The sequence below is a fragment of the Dreissena polymorpha genome, chromosome 5 (assembly GCF_020536995.1).
Source record: "Dreissena polymorpha isolate Duluth1 chromosome 5, UMN_Dpol_1.0, whole genome shotgun sequence".
Lineage (NCBI taxonomy): Eukaryota > Metazoa > Mollusca > Bivalvia > Myida > Dreissenidae > Dreissena > Dreissena polymorpha.
Genome location: NC_068359.1, coordinates 96,574,262 through 96,600,845, shown reverse-complemented (window position 1 = coordinate 96,600,845; position 26,584 = coordinate 96,574,262). Strand labels below are relative to the sequence as shown.

Below are 26,584 nucleotides of genomic sequence, written 5' to 3'. Positions count from 1 at the left end.
CGTGCGCACACATTACAAATAGCGACAATTAGTTTGGGATTGCGCTTATGAATCAGAACGTGCGCACACAATAGCGACAATTAGTTTGGGATTGCGCTTATGAATCAGAACGTACGCTCACAATAGCGACAATTAGTTTGGGATTGCGTTATGAATCAGAACGTGCGCACACATTACAAATAACGACACTTACATGTAGTTTGGGATTGCGCTATGAATGATTCGTGCGCACACATTAGAAATGGCAACAATAAGTTTGGAATTGCGCTATGAATGATTCGTGCGCACAAATTACAAATAGCGACAATTAGTAGGGATTGCGCTGTGAATCAGAACGTGCCCACTTATTCACAATAGCGAAAATTAGTTTGGGATTGCGCTTATGAATCAGAACGTGTGCACACATTACAAATAGCAACAATTAGTTTGGTATTGCGTTATGAATCAGAAAGTGCGAACATATTACAAATGGCGACAAGTAGTTTGGGATTGCGGTTATTGATCAGAATATGCGCACACATTACAAATAGCGACAATTAGTTTGGGATTGCGCTTATGACTCAGAAAGTGCGCACACATTACAAATGGCAACAATTAGTTTGGGATTGCGCTTATGAATCAGAACGTGCGCACACATTACAAATGGCAACAATTAGTTTGGGATTGCGCTTATGAATCAGAAAGTGCGCACACATTACAAATGGCAACAATTAGTTTGGGATTGCGCTTATGAATCAGAACGTGCGCACACATTACAAATGGCAACAATTAGTTTGGGATTGCGCTTATGAATCAGAACGTGCGCACACATTACAAATGGCAACAATTAGTTTGGGATTGCGCTTATGAATCAGAACGTGCGCACACATTACAAATGGCGACAATTAGTTTGGGATTGCGCTTATGAATCAGAAAGTGCGCACACATTACAAATGGCGACAATTAGTTTGGGATTACGCTTATGAATCAGAACGTGCGCACACATTACAAATAGCGACAATTAGTTTGGGATTGCGCTTATGAATCAGAACGTGTGCACACATTACAAATAGCGACAATTAGTTTGGGATTGCGCTTATGAATCAGAACGTGCGCATACATTACAAATAGCGACAATTAGTTTGGGATTGCGCTGATGAATCAGAACGTGCGCACACATTACAGATAGCGACAATTAGTTTGGGATTGCGCTGATGAATCAGAACGTGCGCACACATTACAAATAGCGACAATTAGTTTGGGATTGCGCTGATGAATCAGATCGTGCGCACACATTACAAATAGCGACAATTAGTTTGGGATTGCGCTGATGAATCAGAACGTGCGCACACATTACAAATAGCGACAATTAGTTTGGGATTGCGTTATGAATCAGAAAGTGCGAACGTATTACAAATGGCGACAAGTAGTTTGGGATTGCGGTTATTGATCAGAATATGCGCACACATTACAAATAGCGACAATTAGTTTGGGATTGCGCTTATGAATCAGAAAGTGCGCACACATTACAAATAGCGACAATAAGTTTGGGTTTTCCGTGCGCACACATTACGATTAGCGACAATTAGTTTGGGATTGCGCTTATGAAGGATTCGTTCCGTGTCCTGTGTCGGCCAATACAGCTGGTCGGAATGGAAATTATTATATTTACATAATGGACAATCCCGGAGGTTAAATGAAATAACAGTCCCTCGTGTATGCATATTGATTAACGTAATTGTCGGTGTTCGGGGTGATTTATATGTATATTGATTAACGTCATTGTCGGTGTTCGGGGATGATTTATATGTTGATTGCGTGCGGATGTTAGAGCTATAAGATGTTGAAATACATTAACAAACTGATACATGATGGTTATAGCTGTAAGATGTTGAAATACATTAACAAACTGATACATGATGGTTAGAGCTAAATGATGTTGAAATATATTAACAAACTGGTACATGATGGCTATAGCTGTAAGATGTTGAAATACATTAACAAACTGATACATGATGGTTATAGCTTTAAGATGTTGAAATACATTAACAAACTGGTACATGATGGTTATAGCTGTAAGATGTTGAAATACATTAACAAACTGATACATGATGGTTATAGCTGTAAGATGTTGAAATACATTAACAAACTGATACATGATGGTTATAGCTGTAAGATGTTGAAATATATTAACAAACTGGTACATGATGGTTATAGCTGTAAGATGTTGAAATACATTAACAAACTGATACATGATGGTTATAGCTGTAAGATGTTGAAATATATTAACAAACTGGTACATGATGGCTATGGCTGTAAGATGTTGAAATACATTAACAAACTGGTACATGATGGTTATAGCTGTAAGATGTTGAAATACATTAACAAACTGGTACATGATGGTTATAGCTGTAAGATGTTGAAATACATTAACACATTGATACATAATGGTTATAGCTGTAAGATGTTGAAATACATTAACAAAACGATACATGGTGGTTATAGCTGTACGATGTTGAAATACTTTAACAAAACTATACATGATGGCGTTTTAATTGCATAACGAACAAACGCACATGATTAATTGGTTAGTGATTAAATGCCAGTTGTTTTAGCATTTTCACATGTAGTATTGTTTGAATCGTAAATATATGAAAGTATTAAACATACTGTATCATATAACGTAAAGCTTCCTAGTTAATCAACTACCGGATGGAAATCCTAGAAAGCATTCATAAAAGTTACCGGTCGCCTAACGGATATCCAAGCAAGCTCTCATTAAACGTGAAACGTAATACTCACCACACGTTACATCTCAACACAACACTAATTATACCTACAATCTTGAATAAACTGTTAAAATACGTATTTCCAATGAAAACCGACACTCTAAACGAAGAAAACGTTGTAAACCGAATTTTGACGAATTTATCCGTATAGACTCGAATACACTCTACAGTGATTGCCGACATCAGTCTACATTGAAAAATAACGCGGGGGTTTTTAAAGGGATCTTTTCACGGATTAGTAAATTGACAAAATTGAAAAAAGTTGTTTCAGATTCGCAAATTTTCGTTTTAGTTATGATATTTGTGAGGAAACAGTATTACTGAACATTTACCATAGTCCAATATAGCCATTATATGTATCTTTTGACGATTTGAAAACCTAAAAATTATAAAGCGTTGCAACGCGAAACGATTGAATAATTTGGAGAGTTCTGTTGTTGTCGTTTAAATTAAGGAAACTACGAAGATTGCTTATATAACGTATAAAATACTTAAACTATGTATACCCGGCGGAATAGCCGAGAGGGCTTATGCGTTTTTACTTCAGACCAACTCCACGACTCCGGGGGTCAGTGGTTCGAGACCTGGTACCGGCTACTTTTTTTCCCTTTTTTTAATTTTATTCTTGATTTTTTACTGGAGCTTTTAAGATCCAATGTTTACATTTATCAATATAAATCATTTAATGACAAACTTCAAAATATGCCAAAATCTGTGAAAAGGCCCCTTTAAGGGTTCACTGCCTTATATTTCGTAAAATAAAGTTAACACATACAAATCAACGTTCCGTAAAGCAATAGCCAAAATTTCTACGCTAGATGTGGTCTGGTAACATAGATTTAAATCGATATAAAATGCTCGTTCTTATTTTTTTGCTTCAATATATTCCATGTGAATTTCCGGCTACGATATCCGAACATTTACGAGCGAACATGATTGGCTTCGGGCAGCTTCGGAAGCAAGACGTAGTTCTTCCGACGCTGCCCGAAGCCAGTCTCGCGTTCGTTCGTAAATGTTCGGATATCGTGTCGGAAATTTTAACATTGACTATATTTTCGCACGCAAAAAAAATAATGTGTATCTCGTTAAATCTATGTTACCATACCTCATCTAGTGTTGAAATTTTGGCTATTGCTATAACGAACAGTCATATTTTAAGGGTTAACTTTATTTTACGAAATATTTTCCGAAATATTCGTTGATTTTGAGTATTTATGTTACTTTTATGCAAACAGAACAGCCATTTATCTTAATGAACCTGCGTGTTTTTAGCGGAATCGGAAACGAATGTCGCTGATATGTCCTCACGGAAATCCGCCATGACTTCTCTTGAAGGACAGAGGCGGCTGTTGAATCATATTGTATTACTAAAATACACGCAGAATAAGAATTTAACGAAATGTACAGACGCAATGTTATAGTTTATGATATCTGGTTTTCCTTCTTTTCATGTTTAAATACTTCAATCTTCAACGTATAATGTAAAACTAGCAATAATTGCTCGACTAACAAAGTTTCATTATTACTTTTTTTCCCATTTCGACTGCATAAAACAAATCGTAAGCACACTAACTTCTACATTTCCTTTAATGAGCTTCAATGTGGTAAAACGGGGCATAAATAATGTGCGTAATTAACGCCCCATATCAGCCTGTGCAATCCGCACAGGCTAATCGGGGACGACACTTTCCGGCTAAACTGGACATTCGCCCAGTAAGACGTCTTTTAAACGAAAAATACCTTTCGTTAAAGGCGAAAATTGTCGTCCTTATGTATTAGGCCCCGTTTTCCCAGAGCGAGGCTCAAATTTAATTTGTGCAGGTAACGTTTATCGTACAATTCTTACGATAAAGGTACACACCGTAAACGGGGCTTGCATTCTGACCGCTGACATCCTTTTTAGCAACGGAATAGTTCACCTGGTGGACAGGTTCCTGATACCAATGCAGTCCAACAAGACGGTCGCAGATTACTTGGAACATCTGGACATACAGAGGTTTTCATTCCAGTAAGAAAATGCATTTTCTGTAATGATATGTTTCACCTCTAAGTGTTTATTTTAGCTCGCTTGCATTGATAGCTGAAAGCTTATTGAAACGCTCTCGTGTCCGTATTTTAAGTAGAACGAATACTTTGCGTGTTTTGATTAGGTCTAAATAACGCTCGCACAGTGAGGATCGAGCCCGTGATGTTCAAATCGCTAGGCGGACACAGTATTCACTACCACGATCTCTGATCTGTAAAGATAAGAAGCAATTCAAATTCATTGAATATTTGCCTGTTATTTCCATTGATATTTTTTAATAAAAAAATTATTTAAAATTGTGATTAAGAAGTGTGTGAAAATGGTAAATGGACTTCCGATGCATGAAATTGTAAAAATAAGGAACGCTCTACTTTAGATTTTGTGTAATGACAAAGGTACCTTAATACTATATATTGACATTTTCATTATAACTAGTTCGATATCCTGTTTGTAGTACGGATTTCCTTAAAATATTAATTATAGCATCACTCCTGCTTTTGTTTTGAGTTATCCCTAAAATAAATCATTAAACCGCGATATGATGGCGTAATTTATGTATAACCACAAAATTTGAATTTCTGAATTAAATCGCTGAAAAAAGTATTTAATCGAATTTTGAATTAAGTTATAAAAGACAATTACATTATGTTATGATATCAATCAAATGATGGTCTAGTCCTTAAATAAAAGCGGCTTCGCAAATGTAAATACACCAACTAACTCCGGAACAAGCTTGCTAAGCTTAGGCAAATCGGTCCAAATTTACAAATGGATCTGTAAAAGTGTCTGTAATTTGGAAATTGGACGCCGCCATTAACTTACGAGCATCTGAAACACCAGATTTACACATTATTTTAAGAACCGCTGCTCAAACGTCTTGTTGTCAGGAGAGATTGCTTTGGTTTTCATTATCAAACGTTTTAACACGATTATCCCCCTTGGTTGCAATGAGATGTTTAGCAACACTTTCTCGTACTAGACTGCGGGCAATAAAAGAGATATTACGTGTGTCTGGAAGCACCTTTCAGGACATAATAGACACGTTTTAGTTTTTGCTTAAGTGCAAAATTGCGGAAAACAAACGAGATTGTAAAATTGGGTTCTTTATTGTGTGTAATTTCACATGTTGTTTCCAGGCAGTCATTAGATACGGGTTTATAAACTGCAAGACAATGATTCGTATCGAGGAACATGTGTTTCTTTTTAGTTTATTTAAAATAAATCAAGACGGGTTGTGAACAGATTAAACACCATATGCAAATTGATGTTTGCCTTCTAGTAAATTGAATGAAAGAATTGTGTTTTAGCGAAAAACGCTTAAACATATTTATCTACACGAACTCTGGAATTCACATGAAAGAGAAATCCTACTGCAAAAATAAAGGCGACCTTAAAAACTCTTTCTAAATTATGAACAATATCAACCGTTATTTTTAAGAAATAACCATTTTGATATGAAATGGTTCAGCATTGTTTGTGACTGGGTATGAGTATTTTTATTTTCAAATATTAACCACAATATGGGGCAATCTTATGATTGCAGTTGCGTTTTTAAAACTCGCATAATGCATACCACACCGTTACATCATATTTAAGAATTGCTTTTTCAATGTCCAGCTCAATTAGGTTGACATCTATCATTGACTTGGTATTCATTGTCCAGCTCAATTAGGTTGGCATCTATCATTGACTTGGTATTCATTGTCCAGGTCAATTAGGTTGGCATCTATCATTGACTTGGTATTCATTGTCCAGGTCAATTAGGTTGGCATCTATCATTGACTTGGTATTCATTGTCCAGGTCAATTAGGTTGGCATCTATCATTGACTTGGTATTCATTGTCCAGGTCAATTAGGTTGCCATTTATCATTGACTTGGTATTGATTGTCCAGCTCAATTAGGTTGGCATCTATAATTGACTTAATATTCATTGTCCAGCTCAATTAGGTTGACATCTATCATTGACTTAATATTTATAACTGTGATGCTAAAAACATTATTTTGTATACTCTGTTGACCATTGACTTCTCCGTGTCAATATTATATTTTATGCTTTGATATTGAATAAATAAATTCTGTACTTGGACTTTTTTTCAGATCAATTAGGTTGGCATCTATCATAGACTTGCAACTGAAGTCTGCCACGAACTCTTCAACGAATCGCTTCACCGTGTTTGCTCCTAATGACTCCGACATCAATATAATGCCGGACTTTGGCAAGGATATTTTGTTTAATGATTCGGCATTGCTGAAATCGGTAAGAACTCGTTTTCGTCTGGTTTATTCGCACCATTTTTTCACGCTCGATTGGTTATTGTCGGCTCGGGTACTCCTTAAATGTACTCCGTGTATTCTTTATTATACTTAAATGTAGGCCGCGTACGGAAAATATACTCAAACGTACCAAGCCAATTAAAGCTGTACCCAAGATGTGTTCCCGCCCCAAATCCGATGTCGTAAAACGCGCTACGGAGTACGACACACAATTCTCATTGAACAAAATCTGCCTTAACATTCTTTTCTTGCGTATGAGTTTCTTAAATACTTGTATCGAGGCAATTTTACAAAATATTGACATAGATATGAACATAGTTAATTTGAAAAAGCCGACAACGACCAATTAAGCGTTATAATTACCGGGTACGTTTTAGTATATTTTCCGTACCCGGCGTACATTTAAGTATTCTTAAGAGTACCACGGTACATTTAAGTAGTACTCATCGAGCTTTTGTCACAGCAATTGTAGGTAGGCTCTAGTATTTTAGAAATGTTATGTCTGATTTTATTTATTACATTCGGCCTTATGTTACTTTAGAAAGTAATATTATAAACTGATGGTTTATTATATACATAAAACTGTATATGCACGACAAGTTCGTAATCTTATAAATCAAATCGTGAAGAAACAAACGTGCGCACAGGACGACAATCATTTGGAACTATTATCAAGACACAATTTAAAAAGCAAACATAAAATATTTATTTTCGTATTTATCAAAGTACATTTTGCTGTTAAAGAAACCAACATTTTGTGTAACACAAATTCATTACGTTTGTTTTAAGTAATTATTGAACAATTTTACTTAATACATCGGTAGAACGGTAGGTAAGAATACGAAGAATTACTGGTGTAAACGTATTATTAATTGAACCTCGTCCTGGAAAAAAATGGCTTTATTCATTTGCGTAATTACGTCCCACATTATCCTGCGCGATCCGAACAGACTAATCTGGGACGATACTTTCCATCTAAATTGGAGTTTCGCAAGGAAAATACTTTACTTACAATGAAAAATACCATAAAATGATTTTCATTAATAAAATACTTCTTGTAATAAAATATCATAATAGCGGAATGTGTCGTCCCTGATAATCCTATGCGGATTGCACAGGCTAACTAGGGACGAAACTTTACGCACATTTGCAATACGCCCTGTTTTTCCAGAAGAAGATTCAAGAGCGTTGCTTGTAGGTATTTTTGGCCCACACGATCGAGGACGAAACGGTGTATATCCCCAGGATCGGAACCATTCGCAACTACCCTGCAAAGGCGGGCATACTGAAGTTTAACAGTGCTGGATCCGATGGTATAAGCTCCAAATAAGTAAACAAACAGACGCAAAAACAAAAACAAATAGTTTATAGTAAATAGGTATTCAATACTTCTGTTTCGCTGTTTAGTAATTTAAAAACGCAATAAACAATAACTGTATAGATGTTCAAATAAACGAGCGTCGTCCAAGATTAGCGTTCAGCTTTTATTCTAGTTTTCTTTTCTGCATAGTTCATAGGCTAATCTGGGACGATGCTTTACGCACTTAAGGCACATATGTTTCATTCATATATTTATATCAACGCCATGTGCCTGGATCCAACTGATATCAATAAACATTTAAACCAGATTGGGAATATTCATTTTTCTATATTGAACGATTATGATCAAATGGGGGCAAACCAGGCAATATCACAAGTTGTTTAAGTTTAAATAATTTCAATCTTCCTTGCTTTGTGCTTTGTAACAGTGTACGTGTCAAACAATAAGGTTCGAGCCCGTGTTGTGCAGCCGAATATCCCGGTACAGAACGGGGTCATCCACATTATCGACGATCTGCTTTTCTTTATGTACAGAAACATGCGACAAACAATCGAGCATCAGCAAAATATTAGGTAGTGTATAACCTTAATATAACATATTATCGGGTTTTGTATAACCTGAAAGCGCAAATTGCAATTACTGAATAAATGTGTAAAGTAACCGGGTTTACTTACCAAAACTCTCGTTCTACGCAAAATTTGGCTAAATGCATAGTCGTAAAAAAGTGCCCTTTATTAATCAGGGGGATACTTTCCACTTTATGGGTGTGTGGTCCCTGTGTTTCAAGTGCGAACTGCACAAGCTAATTAAGGACAATTCTTTACGCACATGCATTAAGCCCAGTTTTCCCAAACCGATGATAATCAAACAAGATAATTATTGTATTCGAACTGCGTTATGAAGGGCAATAACCCAATTATCATGCTACACGAATGCCAGAAAACAGTATCGTTCGTAATTATCGATGCAGAGTTACTTGTTATAACATTTAATACATACAGTGTACGATAGAAAACGCGGATATAAATATATGCTATCTATGCTATCTAAACAATATTGAAACAATCAATTTTTATGACTTTGTTTATCATGCGAAAAACATTTTTCGCGTTGCGCGTGTAAACCATCTTGAAAAATAACTGTTCATAAACGATTATTAAAAACAGAACTCGCTGCACAATCATTTATGCTGAAGCAATTTATATTGCAGTTTTATACAAGGCAATCTTCACACTCTGGACGCGGAAATCGTGACCAAACTCACGGATAGAACACGCATGATGACGCTGTTCCTGCCAACAGACGACGCCTTTGCAAAGCTGCCCCAAAATAAGCAATATTCTATAGATAATAATGGAACGCAAGTTTCTCGGGTTAGTGATGTTACAAAAAGAAAAACTACGTCATCCTTCATAAAAGTAACGAACATAACCTTTCACTTTTATTGTGGATATATTTGCGTTCATGATTGCGAATGACTTTTCACTCCCTTAAGAAATCGTTGTATCAAATAATAATTCACAATAAACATTATGTACACAAAAAGAACATTGGGTATTCATTAACATCTACGGTATTGCATTAAAGTGTTTAATGGAATTAGTTAGTATATTAAATGAAATTGTATAACTTCTACACTATCTTTCACGTGCTTGTTAATAGTTTTTTTTATATAGCTAAGAGTTTTAGTTTTACTTTTATAATTGGGTGCAAGTTGATTTGAATTTCTTTTTACCTACGGTAGAAAAAGGTTGCTGCATGTGAACATTTGTTTAAACCATGTACTATTAGATGTTTTAAGCAAATACACTATAAGTGAAAATGCACAACAGATTCTTTATGAAATGTTGTATGACCTGAGTGAATAAATCTTATTGTCATATTATTAGCTGACTAATTACCTGATCAAACCAAACACGTTTAATTATCGGTATGCTTTTCTTTAAGTTACTCCGGGACCACCTTATTATGTATGCAGAGCGAAACATCGATTCTTTTCAAGACGGGGAAACATTCACGACCACAGACGGCGCAATATTAACCGTGAAGAAGATTCAAAATGGTATAGTGTGTATAATTATACTGATGAGCCTCGTCCTGGGAAAACGGGGCTTATTGCATGAGCGTAAAGTGCCGTAAGAGGTAAGCCTGCGCAGTCGCACTGGCTAATCAGGAAAGACACTTTCTCTAATATTAACTTTTTCTATTAAACAATGTCTCTTCTTTTAAAAATTCAAATTAATAGGGAAGTTGTTTCATAGATTAGCCAGTGCGGACTGCATGGCAAATCTTGGACGACACTTAACGAACATGCATTAAGCCCATTTCTGTATACACATTATTTCGTATATGAGAATGTTCACGTATTTTTACAAATGTTCATGTATACAGAGTTGGTATTGTCATTGCTTTTAAAACGATACATACTATGTAATTTCGTACAGAACTGTACATTGTATTATAATAGACTGCAGGAAAAACAACACCAGTCGCAACAACAGTTACAGCTGATAGACACGTATTTGTAAATTAGATTTGGTTGCAATTAAAATGTTCTCATTTATTATAGTTAGGCATTTCCTACATGAAATTATAATATCTTGACGGACTTGATTACTTACATACTGATTTACAAGGTAATTTTTTGAACCGATATTAAAAAAAAGAATGCACTGTCTAACAATAAACGTGTGTTGAGTATGCCGAATAAAAAGGGTCGTCTTAAAACTGCCATCAGATATCATTTCCTTACAAGGACGCCGTTGCGTGGTGGATATTGTACCGGTTTTGCGACCAGAAAGTCACGACTTTGATCTTCACTTTATAAGCATTATTTAGCCCTCCACCAACGTCTCTAACTACCGGATTTATCCAGGAATTTACAAGAGAGCGTTTCAATATTCGAGAGACTTACTAAGCACTCTAGCTCAAATAAATAGGTTAACACTAAAACTCATTTTCTCCTCCACTCTCCTAGTCGTGTACGTGGAAGGCGGCGGAGTCCGCGCCAAGGTGACGACGCCGGATATCGGCTGCACCAACGGCGTCATTCATCTCGTCAACAGTGTTCTCTTCCAGCGTGACTTCACCATCTGGGATGCAGTCATGGGCAACAACCAGCTGAGGTCAGTGATTTATTTGCGAAAATAATCGCCCCATTGATGCAAAAAGGTACCATGTGCCTTCTAATTTCAATGTCACATGGTACCTTTGTGCACCAATTTGGCGGTATGCGCTGTTAGCATGTGTTATGTTTCAAGTGTTAAACATTGCGTTCTTATTTGCGTTAAGGTGTACGCTATTAACGCTCGATTGGTCATTGTCATCCGGCTCGGGTGCTACTTACAAGTACCCAGGGTACTCTAAAGTATACTACAATGTTCCACTGGTACGGAAAATATACTCAACAGTTCCCGGGAATACTAACACTAAATTGGTTGTTGTCGGCTCATTTTTTTAAATTTATTATTTTCATATTATTGTCAATATTCTGAAAAATGGCCTCAATATTATCGAAATTTATACTCAAAAAAAGCATATTGAGGAACGTTTTTTTGGGGAATGTTCAACTACATCGCATTGTTGGCGGGAATAAAACTGGTACTGTAACAGTCTTATATTTGCCGACTGCGTTTAAGTATAGTTTCCGTACCCGGTGTACATTGTTGTATACTTATGAGAACCCGGGGAACTTATTAGTAGTACTCGAGCCGACATTAACTACCAGTAATCGAGCACTATTAACTTGTGTTGTGTTTGTGTGCTGTAATATCCAAGATAATATCTCGTTGCTAAGTGTTCTGAAATTCTGAGCAGCATAACAACGTTTGAAACTTCCTATGGTTTGCATCAACCGTTCCAAGGCGATGACTTCAGTTTTATTTACGTGTTATTGTGTTTATGGCTTGTTTTTGTCCCTTGTCCAAATCATTTATTTGCTGTGTCAGATAGTTTTGAAATCGGTTAATTGCCTTTAATAAAGGTACCTTATGTGTTGATATGCTTTTAAGCTCACCGGAGCACAACGTGCTTATGGTGAGCTTTTGTGATCAAATTTTGTCCGTCGTGCGTTGTGCATCGTGCGCCGTCAACATTTGCCTTGTTAACTCTCTAGAGGCCACATTTATTGTACAATCTTCATGAAATTTGATCTTAATGATATGTTATATGAGTTCGAAAATGGTTATGTTTGCTTAAAAAACATGGCTGAGGCCACATTTATTGTCTGATCTTCATGAAACTTGGTCAGAAGATTCATCCAAATGATATCTTGGATGAGTTTGAAAATGATGCCGGTTGGTTGAAAAACATGGCCGCTAGGGGGCGGGGCATTTTTCTTATATGGCTATAATAAAACCTTGTTAACACTCTAGAGGCCACTTTTATTTTCCGATCTTCATGAAACTTGGTCAGAAGATTTATCCCAATGATATCTTGGATTAGTTCGAAAATGCGTTTGGTTGCTTTAAAAACATGGCCACCAGGGGCGGGGCATTTTTCATAATATGGCTTTACACGGCTTTAGTAAAAGCTTGTGAACACTCTAGGGGCCATATTTATTGTCCAATCTTCATGAACTTTGGTCAGAAAATTAGTTTCAATGATATCTTGGAGGAGTTTGAAAATAATTTTGTTTGCTTGAAAAACATGGCTCCTAAGGGGCGGAGCATTTTTCCTTATATGGCTATAGTAAAATCTTGTTAGCACTCTAGAGGCCACATTTACTGTCCGATCTTCATGTTACTTGGTCAGAAGATTTATCCCAAAAAATATCTTTGGAAGAGTTCAAAAATGGTGCCGTGTGGTTGAAAAACATGGCTGCTAGGGGGCGGGGCATTTTTCCTTTTATGGCTATAGTAAAACCTTGTTAACACTATAGGGGCCACATTGATTTTCCGATATTCATGAAACACGGTCAGAAGATTTGTCCCAATAATATCTTGTTATCTCAGTTGAGCGACTTTCAGGTCCTCTTGTTTCCTGCTGGTACAGTTTAGATTGTTTATCTTTGAAGCTAAGCATACCGTACGTAAACTAAATATTGAGATTAAGTCACCTAATGTCTAATGCTTCCATAGAATAAAGAATACTGACTGTGTTGTTATAGCAAAATGAAGCAATTGATAAGCAAGAACCAGGACCTAACGGCGACCTTAGGCGCAACAAGAAATGGACCAATGACGGTGTTCCTGATAAGCGACGCTGCCTTGAATAATCTCCCTAGCGACACGTTCAAACATTTTACGTCCAACTACAATTTGATACTCGAAGTAAATACGCATAGATATTGTATTGCTTGAGTATTGTTTTACCACTGGACAATACTGCAATACTGCAATCAATTGCCGGTGTGAACAAGCGTAATTTAAGAATAACGTACAACTGTTTGTGAGTGTTACACTTTGCTAACGAGTTTAACTCTGTACAAGCGATTAGAATAATACAACATGCTCATGTTAGATGTATTTGACTCAATGTATCGTTCTTGTCAATTTAAGGTTTGTACAATTTCAGGTTCACTTATTGGATGATCATGACTCACGTGCACATCGGCTATTAAGCATGTCATTGAAATTATATATATATTGCCAATGGTATTGAAATTATGGCGATTGAAAATGGAATTGAAATTATTGCTATTGACAACGTCATGGAAATTGTGGCTATGGAGTATGCATTGATATTATGGCTATTGTCAATATCATTGAAATTATGGCTATTGAACATGCCATTGAAATTATGGCTATTGAACATGCCATTGAAAGTATGGCTATTGAACAATCCATTGAAATTATGGTTATTGAGCATGCCGTTGAAATTATGGCTATTGACAGTGAATTTGAAATTATAGCTCCTTGAGCATGCCATTAAAACTTTGGCTATTGACAGTGAAATTGCTATTGAGCATGCCATTGAAATTATGGCTATTGAGCATGCCATTGAAATTATGGCTATTGAGCATGCCATTGAAATTATGGCTATTGACAGCGAAATTGAAATTATGTCTATTGGCAATGAAATTGAAATTATCGCTATTGTAAAGGAAATTTTAATTATGGGCATTGACAATGAAATTGAAATTATGGCTTTTGACAGCGAAATAGAAATTATGGCTATTAAGCATGCCATTGAAATTATGGCTATTGACAGTGAAATTGAAATTATGTCTATTGGCAATGAAATTGAAATTATCGCTATTGTAAAGGAAATTTTAATAATGGGTATTGACAATGAAATTTAAATTATGGCTTTTGACAATGCAATTGAAATTATGGCTATTGAGCATGTCATTGAAATTATGGCTATTGAGCATGCCATTGAAATTAAGTTTTGCCTATTGGTAATATCATTGATATTATAACTGACGATAATATTGAAAGTAGCTCAATTAAATGTGACATTCAAATTATGGCTATCGAATGTTTCATTAAAATTGACAAAGGCTTTGAACTTCTATGAACTCATTTTGTCACTTTAAATCGTTGACGAGTTTGCAAATGTTCTTCCAGGTTTGTACATAGTCGGCAGTCGAATTCGCGCTGATGTAGTGATCGAGGACATCTGGTGTTCTAACGGCGTCTTACATATCACCGACAACCTATTACACCTGCCGACCAGGAACATTGTGGACGAAATGGCGGTGCAGCCCGGTCTTGGGTACGCTTATAATGTCTTAAACAATACTAATAATTGTGACTACAAGGTGTATGGTAATTAACGTACAAATATGATGGTAATCAATCAATTTTAAAAGCGCACGGTTTATGTATACATGCTCGTATCATCATTAATGGGGCCTTTTCACGTTTGGTAAATGAACACAATATATTAAAACAAATAGTTCAGATTCGCAAATGTTCGTTGTAGTTATGATATTTGTGTAACAATAGTAATAGTGAACATTTACCATGCTCGAAAATATCCATTATATGCATCTTTTTAAAAACCTGAAAATTATAAAGCGCTGCAACGTGAAACGATTCAATAATTTGGAGAGTCTGTTGTTGTCGTTATAGTTTGTGATGCTACGAGGATTACTTATATAAAGTATAAAATACATAAATCATTGTATGAGCACGGATGGCCGGGTGGTCTTAGCGTACTTTTTATATCCAATGTTTACATTTATCAATATAAAGCATTTAATTACAAATTTCAATGAATGCCAAAATCTGTCAAAAGGTCCCTTTAGGTGAAGTAGTTTGAATATTTCGTTAATAAGTTATGGTATCAATAATACGGGCATTATTAATATGATATTGTCTTAAAACTAATAGTGCGAGTTGATTGTTATAAACTGAATTGTGATGTTACTTAACTTATCGAAAAGTACCAGCACGCTGTATTTTCATTTTATAAAAACAGAAGTATTTAACAACAAATTTTGCTATTTTTCTGTAGGGTTATGGCTGGAATTCTCGATGTCATTCCGCCTCTGAAACAAATCCTGAAGGACAGGAGTAAGACATTCACCATGTTCGTGCCCAGTGACGACGCGTTCACACTGCTACCCACACATCGGGCACAGAAGCTGCAAGATCCAACCTTACTGCAACATGTTCGAATACTTATTACATATATACCTACATTGATCTATGGAATATGTTTGTTATCTTTTCGAAAACTGATTTGTGAGCTTAAGGGTTAGACAACATAGCGGTAAATACGCATGTTTTAAGTGGAACTATTTTTTTCCAAAACAACTATAAAACCAACATAAAATGAACTGAACAAAAATATGAGTGATATGTAAATCTTTGTAATGATACAATGTATCGTTATTACTTCTGCGTACTGCGCAGATACATAATGATACATTATATGAAGTAAAAGCCCATACACAATCAACGAATATTATCGTGAATATATTTCGATAAATAAAGCTAACAGATAAAAATCAATGTTACTTACAGCAATTGCCAAAATTTTAACGCTAGATTCGGTCAGGTAACATATTTATTTAACAAGATACACAACGCTCTTTTTTTTGTTTGACAATATTTTAAACACATGTTCATTTACCATATTAGTGTTTGTGTGTCGTATGAATATATATCGTTGCGGGAAATTAAAGTGGAATATATCGTGTCAAAAAAAATAAAAACGAGCATTTGTTAAATCTAAGTAACCATACCACATCTAGCGTTGAAATGTTGGCTATTGCTATAAGGAACACTGATTTTTATTGGTTATTTTACGAAATATTTCGAGAAATGTTCGTTCATTATTAGTATTTATGTTACTTTAAATAGTATATATATACCATTCAAGTAAGAGGATTATTACATGATGTTTATTGATATACAAAAGGACTCTGTTCCATACAAACCATGCATTGAGTCTCGCTTTGGGAAAACGGAAGCTAATGCATGTGCGTAAAGTATCGTCCCAGATTAAACCGTGTAATCCGCACAGGCTTATAAGGGACGACACTTTTCGCTGTTATGCTATTTTTTCGTTTAAAGAAGTCTCTTCGTATAGCGAAAATCAAGTTAAGACGGAATGTTTCGTCCCTGATTAGCCTGTACGGACTGCAAAGACTAATCTGGGTTGACACTTTACGCACATGAATTAAACCCCGTATGATGCTTTTTATTTCAGATCGTTCGCTCACATATTATTTTCGGCTCTTCATTATTCATGGAGCAGTTTGGTGATTACTCTAAATTTTCATCCCTGACAGGCGATCCGCTATTCGTTCTACGTGAACAGGAGAAAGGTAATAACTTATTTAACAGTTTTGGTTGGAAAGGATTGTCTGTATTATTTCAACAATAGGCTCGTTATTGAGGCCAGCATTGGTTGGTAATGCGTTTTTTTGTATTATTAAGCTATAGGTTCGTCATGTTGCCCAGCATTTGTTGGCAACACGTGTCTGTATTTGTGCGTTATAGCTGCGTGATTTTGGCCGACATGGTTTGGTAACGAGTGTTTGTAATTCTCATTCTCCAGTGTTCGCGGTCAGTAGCAATGTCCGTGGGGGCGTCATCAGGTCCGACATCCGCTGCAGTAACGGGATCACCCACGTGCTGGACACGCTGTTACAGTTCCCCTTCTGGACCGTCGCCGAAACCATTGAGAAAACCAACAACCTCTTGTACGCCATATCTAGTTTAGAGTTTTCTATTTTAGTAAGATAGATAACATCAGTTAGCTTATTGAAACAAATTATGAGTCGTTTTCACGGGGTTCACTATTGCTTAGGCTAAATTGGTCGCTGTCGGCTCTGGTACTACTTAAAAGTAACCCGGGTACTCTTAAGAATACTATAATGGTACAGAAAATAATCCTAAAGGCACTCGGCCAGACTCCATGGTACTGTTAAGTAAATTGTGCATAAATTGGTAATTTGTAGGGTACAAAAGAGTTCCCGGGGTACTCATACGTACTACCTTTGGCGACTATGACCATTCGAGCATTACTTGGTTTCTTTGATTAACGCCCCTAGTGCTGAGTTCGCACCCGGAAACTCCCGACCGCTAGGTGGACATCACGCCACCGCGTACTTCAGGCGTCTTTTTCTATTTAATTGTGCGTTTTAGTTGTCAATTACTATTATAAAATTATTCAGAATTCTATCAATGGAAGGATACCAAACATTTAAGATCTTAAGGCTTATTCTTAAGTCTTATTTTAGTCATACGACAATTATCTTAAGATGTGTCTCTAGTCTTAAGACAATTATCTTAAGCCATACCTGTAGTCTTAATAAAATTATCTTAATATATATCTGTAGTCTTAAGACAATTATTTTAAGAGTATATCTGTAGTCTGCAGACAATTATCTTAAGATATATATGTAGTTTTGAGACAATTATCTTAAAAATATAAATATATTGTCTTCAGACAATTATCTTTAGACATATTTGTAGTCTTAAGACAATCATCTTAATATATATCCGTAGTCTTAAGACAATTATCTTAAGACAATTATCTTAAGATACACATGTAGTCTTAAGACAATTATCTTTAGATATATATGTCGTCATAAGACAATTTTCTTAAGATATATTTGTAGTCTTCAGACAATTATCTTATAATATATCTGTAGACTTAAGACAATTATCTTAAGATAAAAATGTAGTCTTAAGACAATTATCTCAAGATATATATGTAGACTAAGTGTTATTTTTACAATTTAGTCCTATTCTTAGTCTAAAGTCTACAAGTTGGTTGTTAGGTGAATACGGAACATGGTTTCAATTCATTTCAGACCTTTCCACGACATGATAATGAACGTGGACGACCTCTACTCGTAGTCGAACTCGCACGATACGAATCTCACTCTGCTGATTCCCAGTGCCAAGTTTATATCAAGTCTCTCAAACTTCCATTGAAGTTACATAAGCGCGGAACCAGACATGTACATGTGTATAGAAACGTAGGTTACATTACACTAGAATTTTGCGCAGTTAGTTGAAACATATATTTCAGCTCTGTTAAATCGAGAGCTTTAGAGGTACTAAGACGCTCTCGAGTCCGTTTTATTTGTGCATCCAGTACATGATGCCTTTGAGTCGATTTAAATAAAACTTCCTGAATTGGAATCGAAGCCGAGACCCCCTAATCGCTAGGTGGATATCAACCTTCGCGCATAGATTTGACTTGAACCAGCATAGCTGGATAAAATCCTTGCCTTCATAACCAACCACGTGATGATAGCCGAATAACGTGGCACAATAATTTGCCCGTTGTTACTTTTTTTTAATTCATTTAATTTTCTTTTATTATAAACCTTAATTTCTGCACTATTTTCAAAAGAAAATGATACAACCTTTCATAATAATTTTAATACTAAACAAAATCCTCCCGAATCTGGTTGGAGTTTCTCATGATGGCAGATATTGTATGTGAGAGCATGGAACGACAACTATGCGTGGAGTTTGTGTGGAAATATCATTCGCGCTGTTGTATAGCAGGTTTCAAAGAACCTAAAACAAATTACATAAACGCGAAATCGGGCATAGGACTACTTGAAGCTTATGTTCGTATACGTTTAAAAAATTATATATATTTTCTCCAATCTAATGTATTAATAAGGGTATGAAAACAATATAAATATAAATAATGGAAAATAATGGTGTCATATGTATCGGGATCACTGTCGTATAGATTCTGTGCATTTTGTGTAATTGCATATTCACTTATTAATGTATCTTTAACTGAAGGGTTAAAATTGTTGGAAAAAGTTCAAAACGTTCTTCAATCATTCATAAAGCTGATTAATTCCAGTGCACTGAAATGTATTGCTATTGTGTGTCTTTAGGTCCATTACACACTTGCATATTATTATAAATCAATCTTTTAAGGTATCAATGAGACGGTCAATCTTTCATAGTTTCAAGAGGGGATTTACCTTTATCCATGTGCGTTTTGTGTCTTCCGAGATAAGCCTGTGCAGTCCGCATAAGCCGATCAGGGACGAAACTTTCCGCCATAACTGGATTTCCTCTAAGCAGAGAAGTTCTTTAAATGAAAAATTCAAGAAAAGCAGAAAGCGTTGTCCCCAACTGTAAACTGCATAGTCCAATCTGGGACGACACTTTACGCAGATGCGAATCGGCAAAATAATCTAACGTTATATTTTGCTTTTACAGTTATTCAACAGCCATGCACTGCCATCTATTACGTTATATCAAGCGTACATGGACGCTATGTTCGGTGGCAGTCGAGTGTTTTACACCGAGAATCGCTACAATACGACCTTCACCTTTATACATTTGGACCCTACCAATAGCACGGGTAGATTTGTATTACCAGGGATTACAGTAGATTCTGAAAACCAGGAGTCAACATGACCCAAGGCTTCAAAATATAAGGGGTTAACAAGAAAATCTTTGGGGTCAAAATACTCAAGTATCTTGAATCTTGTTCCTTTATGAGTGTTTACTATTTTATAAAATCTTATTTATGAGTATCGTGTTAAAAAGCATTATTTGTAGCATAACGGATAAGTTCTTGTCCTTTAAAAAGTATGATTATGAAAAACAAATGTGTCAAAATGATGCAAGGCTATTGTTTTACTGGAGTCAAAAATGAGAAAATTGCAATTGGATATCATCAAAACGCATAATCTGCTTCACTTGAAATAATTACTTTAAAACGGTAACCTATACAAGAATTTGATATCAAACTTAGTTTTCAACTTAAACGATTTTTTTGTTTCGTCTTTATAAAACTATTGCTTGTTTTTACTTCATGAAGTATTAAGAAAAAAAAAAACACTGGTGGTTATAAAGTTAATACAGGTTATGCGTATGATGTATAATGTTGTTTTTTTGTTGTTTTAAATATAAACTTTCACAGTAATTTCTTTGGTTGGTATTCACTTAACGAAGAACGTGGTGTACATTGCAGTTCTTATTTCTTAAATAACTAACACTATGCACACTATTTCACAGAAATTACTTCGGTTGATATTGGCTACACGAATCTCAGACGGTCTTTTGACCTGGTGCGTGACGGCATCGCGTGCAGTAACGGCATTATCTACGTCATGGACGGCTTCCTGAACTTCCCGCTGAATGACGCTCACTTTGAGTTGACGCATCAACCGGATATTAGGTATTCGCAACAGTATTCAGCTAGCGATCTCATGCATTCAACCGAAGCATTGATGACGTCATCTTCATCATCGTCAAACAATTATCTTTATCATATCAAATATCATTATCATCAGCTGAATGATCAATTTCGTCAGGGAAATAAGATACTCATCCCACTACTACTACTACTAATCATAATAATCATCACTCCCATTAAAGGGGCCTTTTTACAGACTTTGTCATGTATTAAAGTTTGCCATTAAATGCTTTATATTGATAAATGTAAACATTGTATATAAAATCTCTAATAAAAACAAGAATACATTTCAACTGGAATCGAACCACTGACCCCTGAAGTAAAAGTCTATCGCTAAGACCACTCGGCCATCCGTTTTCATGCTATTTATATAAGTAATCCTCGTACAGCCACACAATTAAACGACAACAACAAAACTTTCCAAATTATTAAATCGTTTTGCGTTGCAACGCTTTATAATTTTCAGGTTTTTAAATCGTCAAATAATGCATATAATGAATATTTTAGAGCATGGTAAATGTTAAGTATTACTGTTTCCTCATTAACATCATAACTATGACGAAAATTTGCGAATCTGAAACATTGTTTTTAATTTGGTCACTGTATCAAAACGTGAAAAGAACCTTTTAACACCATCCGCATCCATAATATCAATATCCAAACTATTTATTCGTTTCATGCATTTTGATGACATTAGGTAGCATCATCGTTACTATCATTATACAATAATATCATGTTGTTTCTGTTTGCGCCCGACCTTGTGATAACGGGGATTAAAGAGCGTAAAATGTCGTCTCATATTAGCCTGTGCGAACTGCAGGGACGACACTTTCCGCCTAAACTTGATTATCGTTAAGAAGAGACGTTAAACGAAAAATACCATAAAAGCGGAAAGTTTCATCAAGTAAGCACATGCGGACTGCACAAGCTAATTTGGGACGTTGTTTTACGCACATGCATTAAGACCCGTTTTTCCGAAATTGAGGCTCATTTATATTTGTATTACAGTCTTGGAAGCGATCAGCTGCTGAAGCTTATACCGAGCGACTCCGGTATCGATCTGACGTCCTTGAAGACCATGCACACGGTGTTCGTTCCCTCGGACTCTTCGCTGGACCCGCAGCATCTCAGTAGGCCGGAACTGGAGTACATAAACGCCAACCTCACTAAGGACGCGAAGATGGCAGTACAGCCATTTGTTTTTCTTCTTTATAACGTACCCGTAATAGGAACTTTCCCAATTGATGACAATTTGCACAAATACCAAATGCCAAAAAGTTTCCTTCCCCAAAACAAATAAATAAATAAATACGTCAATGTCATTCCAAAAGCACAATATCTGCAAGAACACAGATACAATTAGCACTAAAATTGAACATTTCAGCAAATAGAACATGTACAATTATTATTATTTTTTTATGGGTTTTTCCAATTAAGTACCAAGCAATAAAGACGACCCATAATTCCAAAACTAAAGATTTCACGCTGCGAATTTTTCCAATTTTAGGTTTTTGTAACGATAATTTTTTCTTATTAGCTAAAAAAGCGTTGCGGTGAGAGTGTATCGCATTGCGAGGGGCGTCACGCGAGAATGGGTCTTATGACGTATGCGGCCAGCGTAGCTTCAGGCAAACTGCGATCGTCACAAAGGGCAGAAGACCCATTTTAGCACGACGCGGGCTCATATTGTAAAAATGAAAATTTCAGAAATAATTTCAGGAGAGTAATAGCTGTAACAGTCAGCTTGTATAATAGTACGAAAATGATAATTAATAAAATAAAACACTTGTTAAATGATTACCGATGAGAACCTGTTGGATCATGTTAATCAGAAATGTTTGGTATATGGTATTATCTTACCATTCAAGCGCAATATTATCTCTGACAATACAGCACCAAAATGCTAAGCTATGAAGAAAAACGTAGTTGGTATGAGCTTTTATTGGCCAATTATTTACTAATACCCAATCTAACATGACCTGAAACTAGACATGACCTTACCTGCCACTAGATTAAACACTAGACCTAACACTTGACCTGACATTAGACCTGACACTTGACCTGACACTATACACAGCACCTGATCTTACACTGGACCTTGCACTATACAATCCGGTAGACCTAGCACAAGACCGGATGCTTAACATGATAAAAAACTTAACACAAGACCTGACACTTAACCTGACATTAGATTTTGCATTTGAATTATGGACCATATTACACTTCAAACATGTTTCATACAGCTTTTATTGCCTATTGCCAACATACACAATATTTCACCGTGATTCACTATATCGTTTTTCATTATGAATAGATTTAAACCAATACGCGCTTTTTTCATCGCATCATAATGAAAAGCTGTCGAATAGTTTAAGTGTATGTCATTAAAGACATATGTAACATATAAAGGACGTATACCTTAAACAACATATTATTTGTTTACATGTTGTTTTTGTTGTATTGTTTGACTAGATCGTTCGCCGCCATATCGTCCCCAACCAAAAGGTGGATTACGACAGCATCATCGACGGGTCCTTTGGCGCCTACGCAGGCAGCATAAATATCACAGTGATAGCTAGAACTGACGGTGAGTTGTCCTATATAACATGTATAACTAGAACTGACGGTACGTTGACTTTATATGCCATCGATACATGTAGCTAGATCTAACAGTCACTGACCATATCCCAGTGATAGCTAGAACTGACGTTGAGTGACCATAGCCCAGTGAAAACTAGAACTGACAGTAAGTTGACTTTATATCACATCGATAGCTAAAACTGTCGGTGAGTTGTCTTTATATCACATCGATAGCTAAAACTGACAGTGAGTTGTCTTTATATCACATCGATACATGTAGCTAGAACTGACAGTCGCTTTATAACTGATGGTGGGTGACCATATCATAGTGATAGCTAGAACTGACGGTGAGTGACCATATCACAATGATAGCTAGAACTGACGGTGAGTGACCATATCCCAATGATTGCTAGAACTGACGTTGAGTGACCATATCCCAGTGATTGCTAGAACTGACGGTGGTTGACCAAATCAAAGTCATAGCTAAATCTGACGTTGAGTGACCATATCATAGTGATAGTTAGAACTGATTGTGAGTGATCATATCGCAGTGATTGCTAGAACTGACGGTGAGTGACCATATCACAGTGATAGCTAGAACTGACGGTGAGTGACCCTATCACCGTGATATATAGAACTGATGGTGATTGACCATATCACAGTGATAGCAAGAACTGACGGTGAGTGACCATATCCTAGTGATTGCTAGAACTGACGATGAGTCATTATATCACAATGATAGCTAGAACTGACGTTGAGTGACCATATCACAGTGATAGTTAGAACTGATTGTGAGTGACCATATCCCAGTGATTGCTAGAACCGACGATAAGTGACCCTATCACAGTGATATGTACAACTGATGGTAATTGACCATAGCACAGTGATAGCAAGAACTGACGTTGAGTGACCATATCACAGTGATAGCTAGAACTTACGGTGAGCGACCATACCACAGTGATTGCTCGAACTGACCGTGAGTGACCACATCCCAGTGATTGCTAGAACTGACCATGAGTGCCCATAGCTCAGTGATTGCTAGAATTGACGGTGAGTTACCATATCCCAGTGATTGCTGGAACTGACGATGAGTCACCATATCACAATGATAGCTAAACTGGCCATGAGTGACCATATCACAGTGATAGCTAGAACTGACAGCTGCCAGGCTTATTGATCGTCGCATGGCATTACATTGATCCACCATTCTGGAAGAGCATACTTAGTACCTATATTCATAATTACTTTATTTCTTTCATTCTTTTAAATTCTTTATAAAATTTATTTCTTTTACTTTAAGAAGACTTATAATAAAACATTCTATATTTGAAAACTGAATAATTTATTTGTGAACATAAAACTCATTAATTAAAAAAAGGAAATCGAACAAACCTATTTTTGGTGGTTTTATATCCGCATATACAATCGCCCCCTTGGTGCAAAAAGGTGCCATTGAACTAAGAAGGCATATGGTTCCTTTTAGCACCAATGGCGCGAAATGTTATATCGGATATACGATTCATTTAAAGCTATTTACTTTCAGGGTTTTATCTCCGTTGGGATGACATCGAAGCCAAGATCGTCAAACCAAACATTTTAGCCATTAACGCAATAATACACGTGGTGGATCGGTTCCTCATGACGTCACCATACCAGACCACCACACTTCCGCCGACGACTACTCAAAAACCTGTATCATCCGGTCATACTATACACGGCTCAGTTCACCCCCATTATGCCTTATTTATTATTTATTTCGCGTATTTCATTTGTTTCGTGTTTTCACAAGTTGTCAAGTATTTGAATGTTTGTAGATGATGCAAGTGAAATATTTCATGAATTGTTTCGTTTTTTTTTCTTTGAAATACGTTGTGTTCTATTTTTATTGTATACAACGCAACAACATTTGAGGTCATGATGCATACTTGATTATGTATTATACTTTGAATTGTTCACGCGCCCTTTATTTTAAGAAACGATTGATTGTTTATTTTTGTTTTCTTGTATTATTTGTTTGCTGAACAAGTGATCTTAATGTGTGGCGATGAAACCGTCATCCATCTTGAATAATTCGGGTTTTGTTTTATTACTTATATTGTTTGAAATAAACATGTGTTTAATTACTTAATTATGAGTAATGCATGAGTATCATGAATCATGTACTGTTTTCAGATTATTTTGTGTTTATTACATGTTTAACTGTTGTAACGATTTTAGTCATAACATTTTAATACATGTACTATTAAACGATATCAGGATTTTTGGCGTTCGCGAATTTCCAAACTAATTCCTCAAAACCCACTTCATTTACCTCTTATATATAAACAGTGTACCCCCAGTTTCTCACCTAATACAAATCTCAAATAAAATACAATCTATTTTCTTCCTTATTGAAAATGAACAAAACAAGACTTAAATAATTTTCACTACAAATTCTGTATTTTACAAAGCATCTGGGCAGTGCATCCTGCATCGAACATGACAAACATCCAAATGATATAATAATTAAACTAATACATATTGAGGAAAATATATGTTATCTACATAAAACACATCTCATTCAAACACATATACGCTATCCGCCTATTTTGTTTTTCTTCTCTAAGTTGACAAATAGCTAAATTATTATATTAATATATAAGTGAACCACGCTCTGTGAATACGGGGGTTAATGCATGTGCGTCAAGTGTCGTCCTAGATCAGCCTGTGCAATCTGCACAGTTTCATAAGGGTCGACACTTAAACAAAGTCTCTTCTCAACGAAAATTCAGTTTAGGCGGAAACTGTCGTCCATGCTAAGCCCGAGCGGACTGCTAAGGCTAATATGGGACGACACTTAACGAACATGCATTACGCACCGTTGGGACGACACTTAACGAACATGCATTACGCCCCGTTTTCCCAGAGCGCGACTCATATTTATATATTCTATCAAATCAGTTGTACTTTGTGTTTTGAATGTAGCGACACAATTCACAACAAAGCGCAGTGGTATCTTAGGTATTTGTTTTAAAAAACGACATTTTATTAGT

The 26,584-nt window shown here is 36.0% G+C and overlaps 3 protein-coding genes across 45 annotated transcripts in view; 2 read left to right on the top strand and 1 right to left on the bottom strand.

Annotated features, from left to right (window-relative positions):
- LOC127881542 (uncharacterized) overlaps window positions 1-26,584 on the bottom strand; it is a 533,182-nt gene that overhangs the window by 140,556 nt on the left and 366,042 nt on the right. The window lies entirely within an intron of this gene.
- The window catches only part of LOC127881551 (WD repeat-containing protein 37-like), a 364,483-nt gene that overhangs the window by 171,332 nt on the left and 166,567 nt on the right, over window positions 1-26,584 (top strand). The window lies entirely within an intron of this gene.
- On the top strand, window positions 19,992-25,613 carry LOC127881554 (uncharacterized). The gene is made up of 5 exons (XM_052429544.1): window positions 19,992-20,132; window positions 20,792-20,954; window positions 21,981-22,158; window positions 23,445-23,559; window positions 25,096-25,613. The coding sequence occupies exons 1-5, from the start codon at window positions 20,036-20,038 to the stop codon at window positions 25,368-25,370; spliced, it is 828 nt and encodes a 275-aa protein (XP_052285504.1). The 5' UTR covers window positions 19,992-20,035; the 3' UTR covers window positions 25,371-25,613.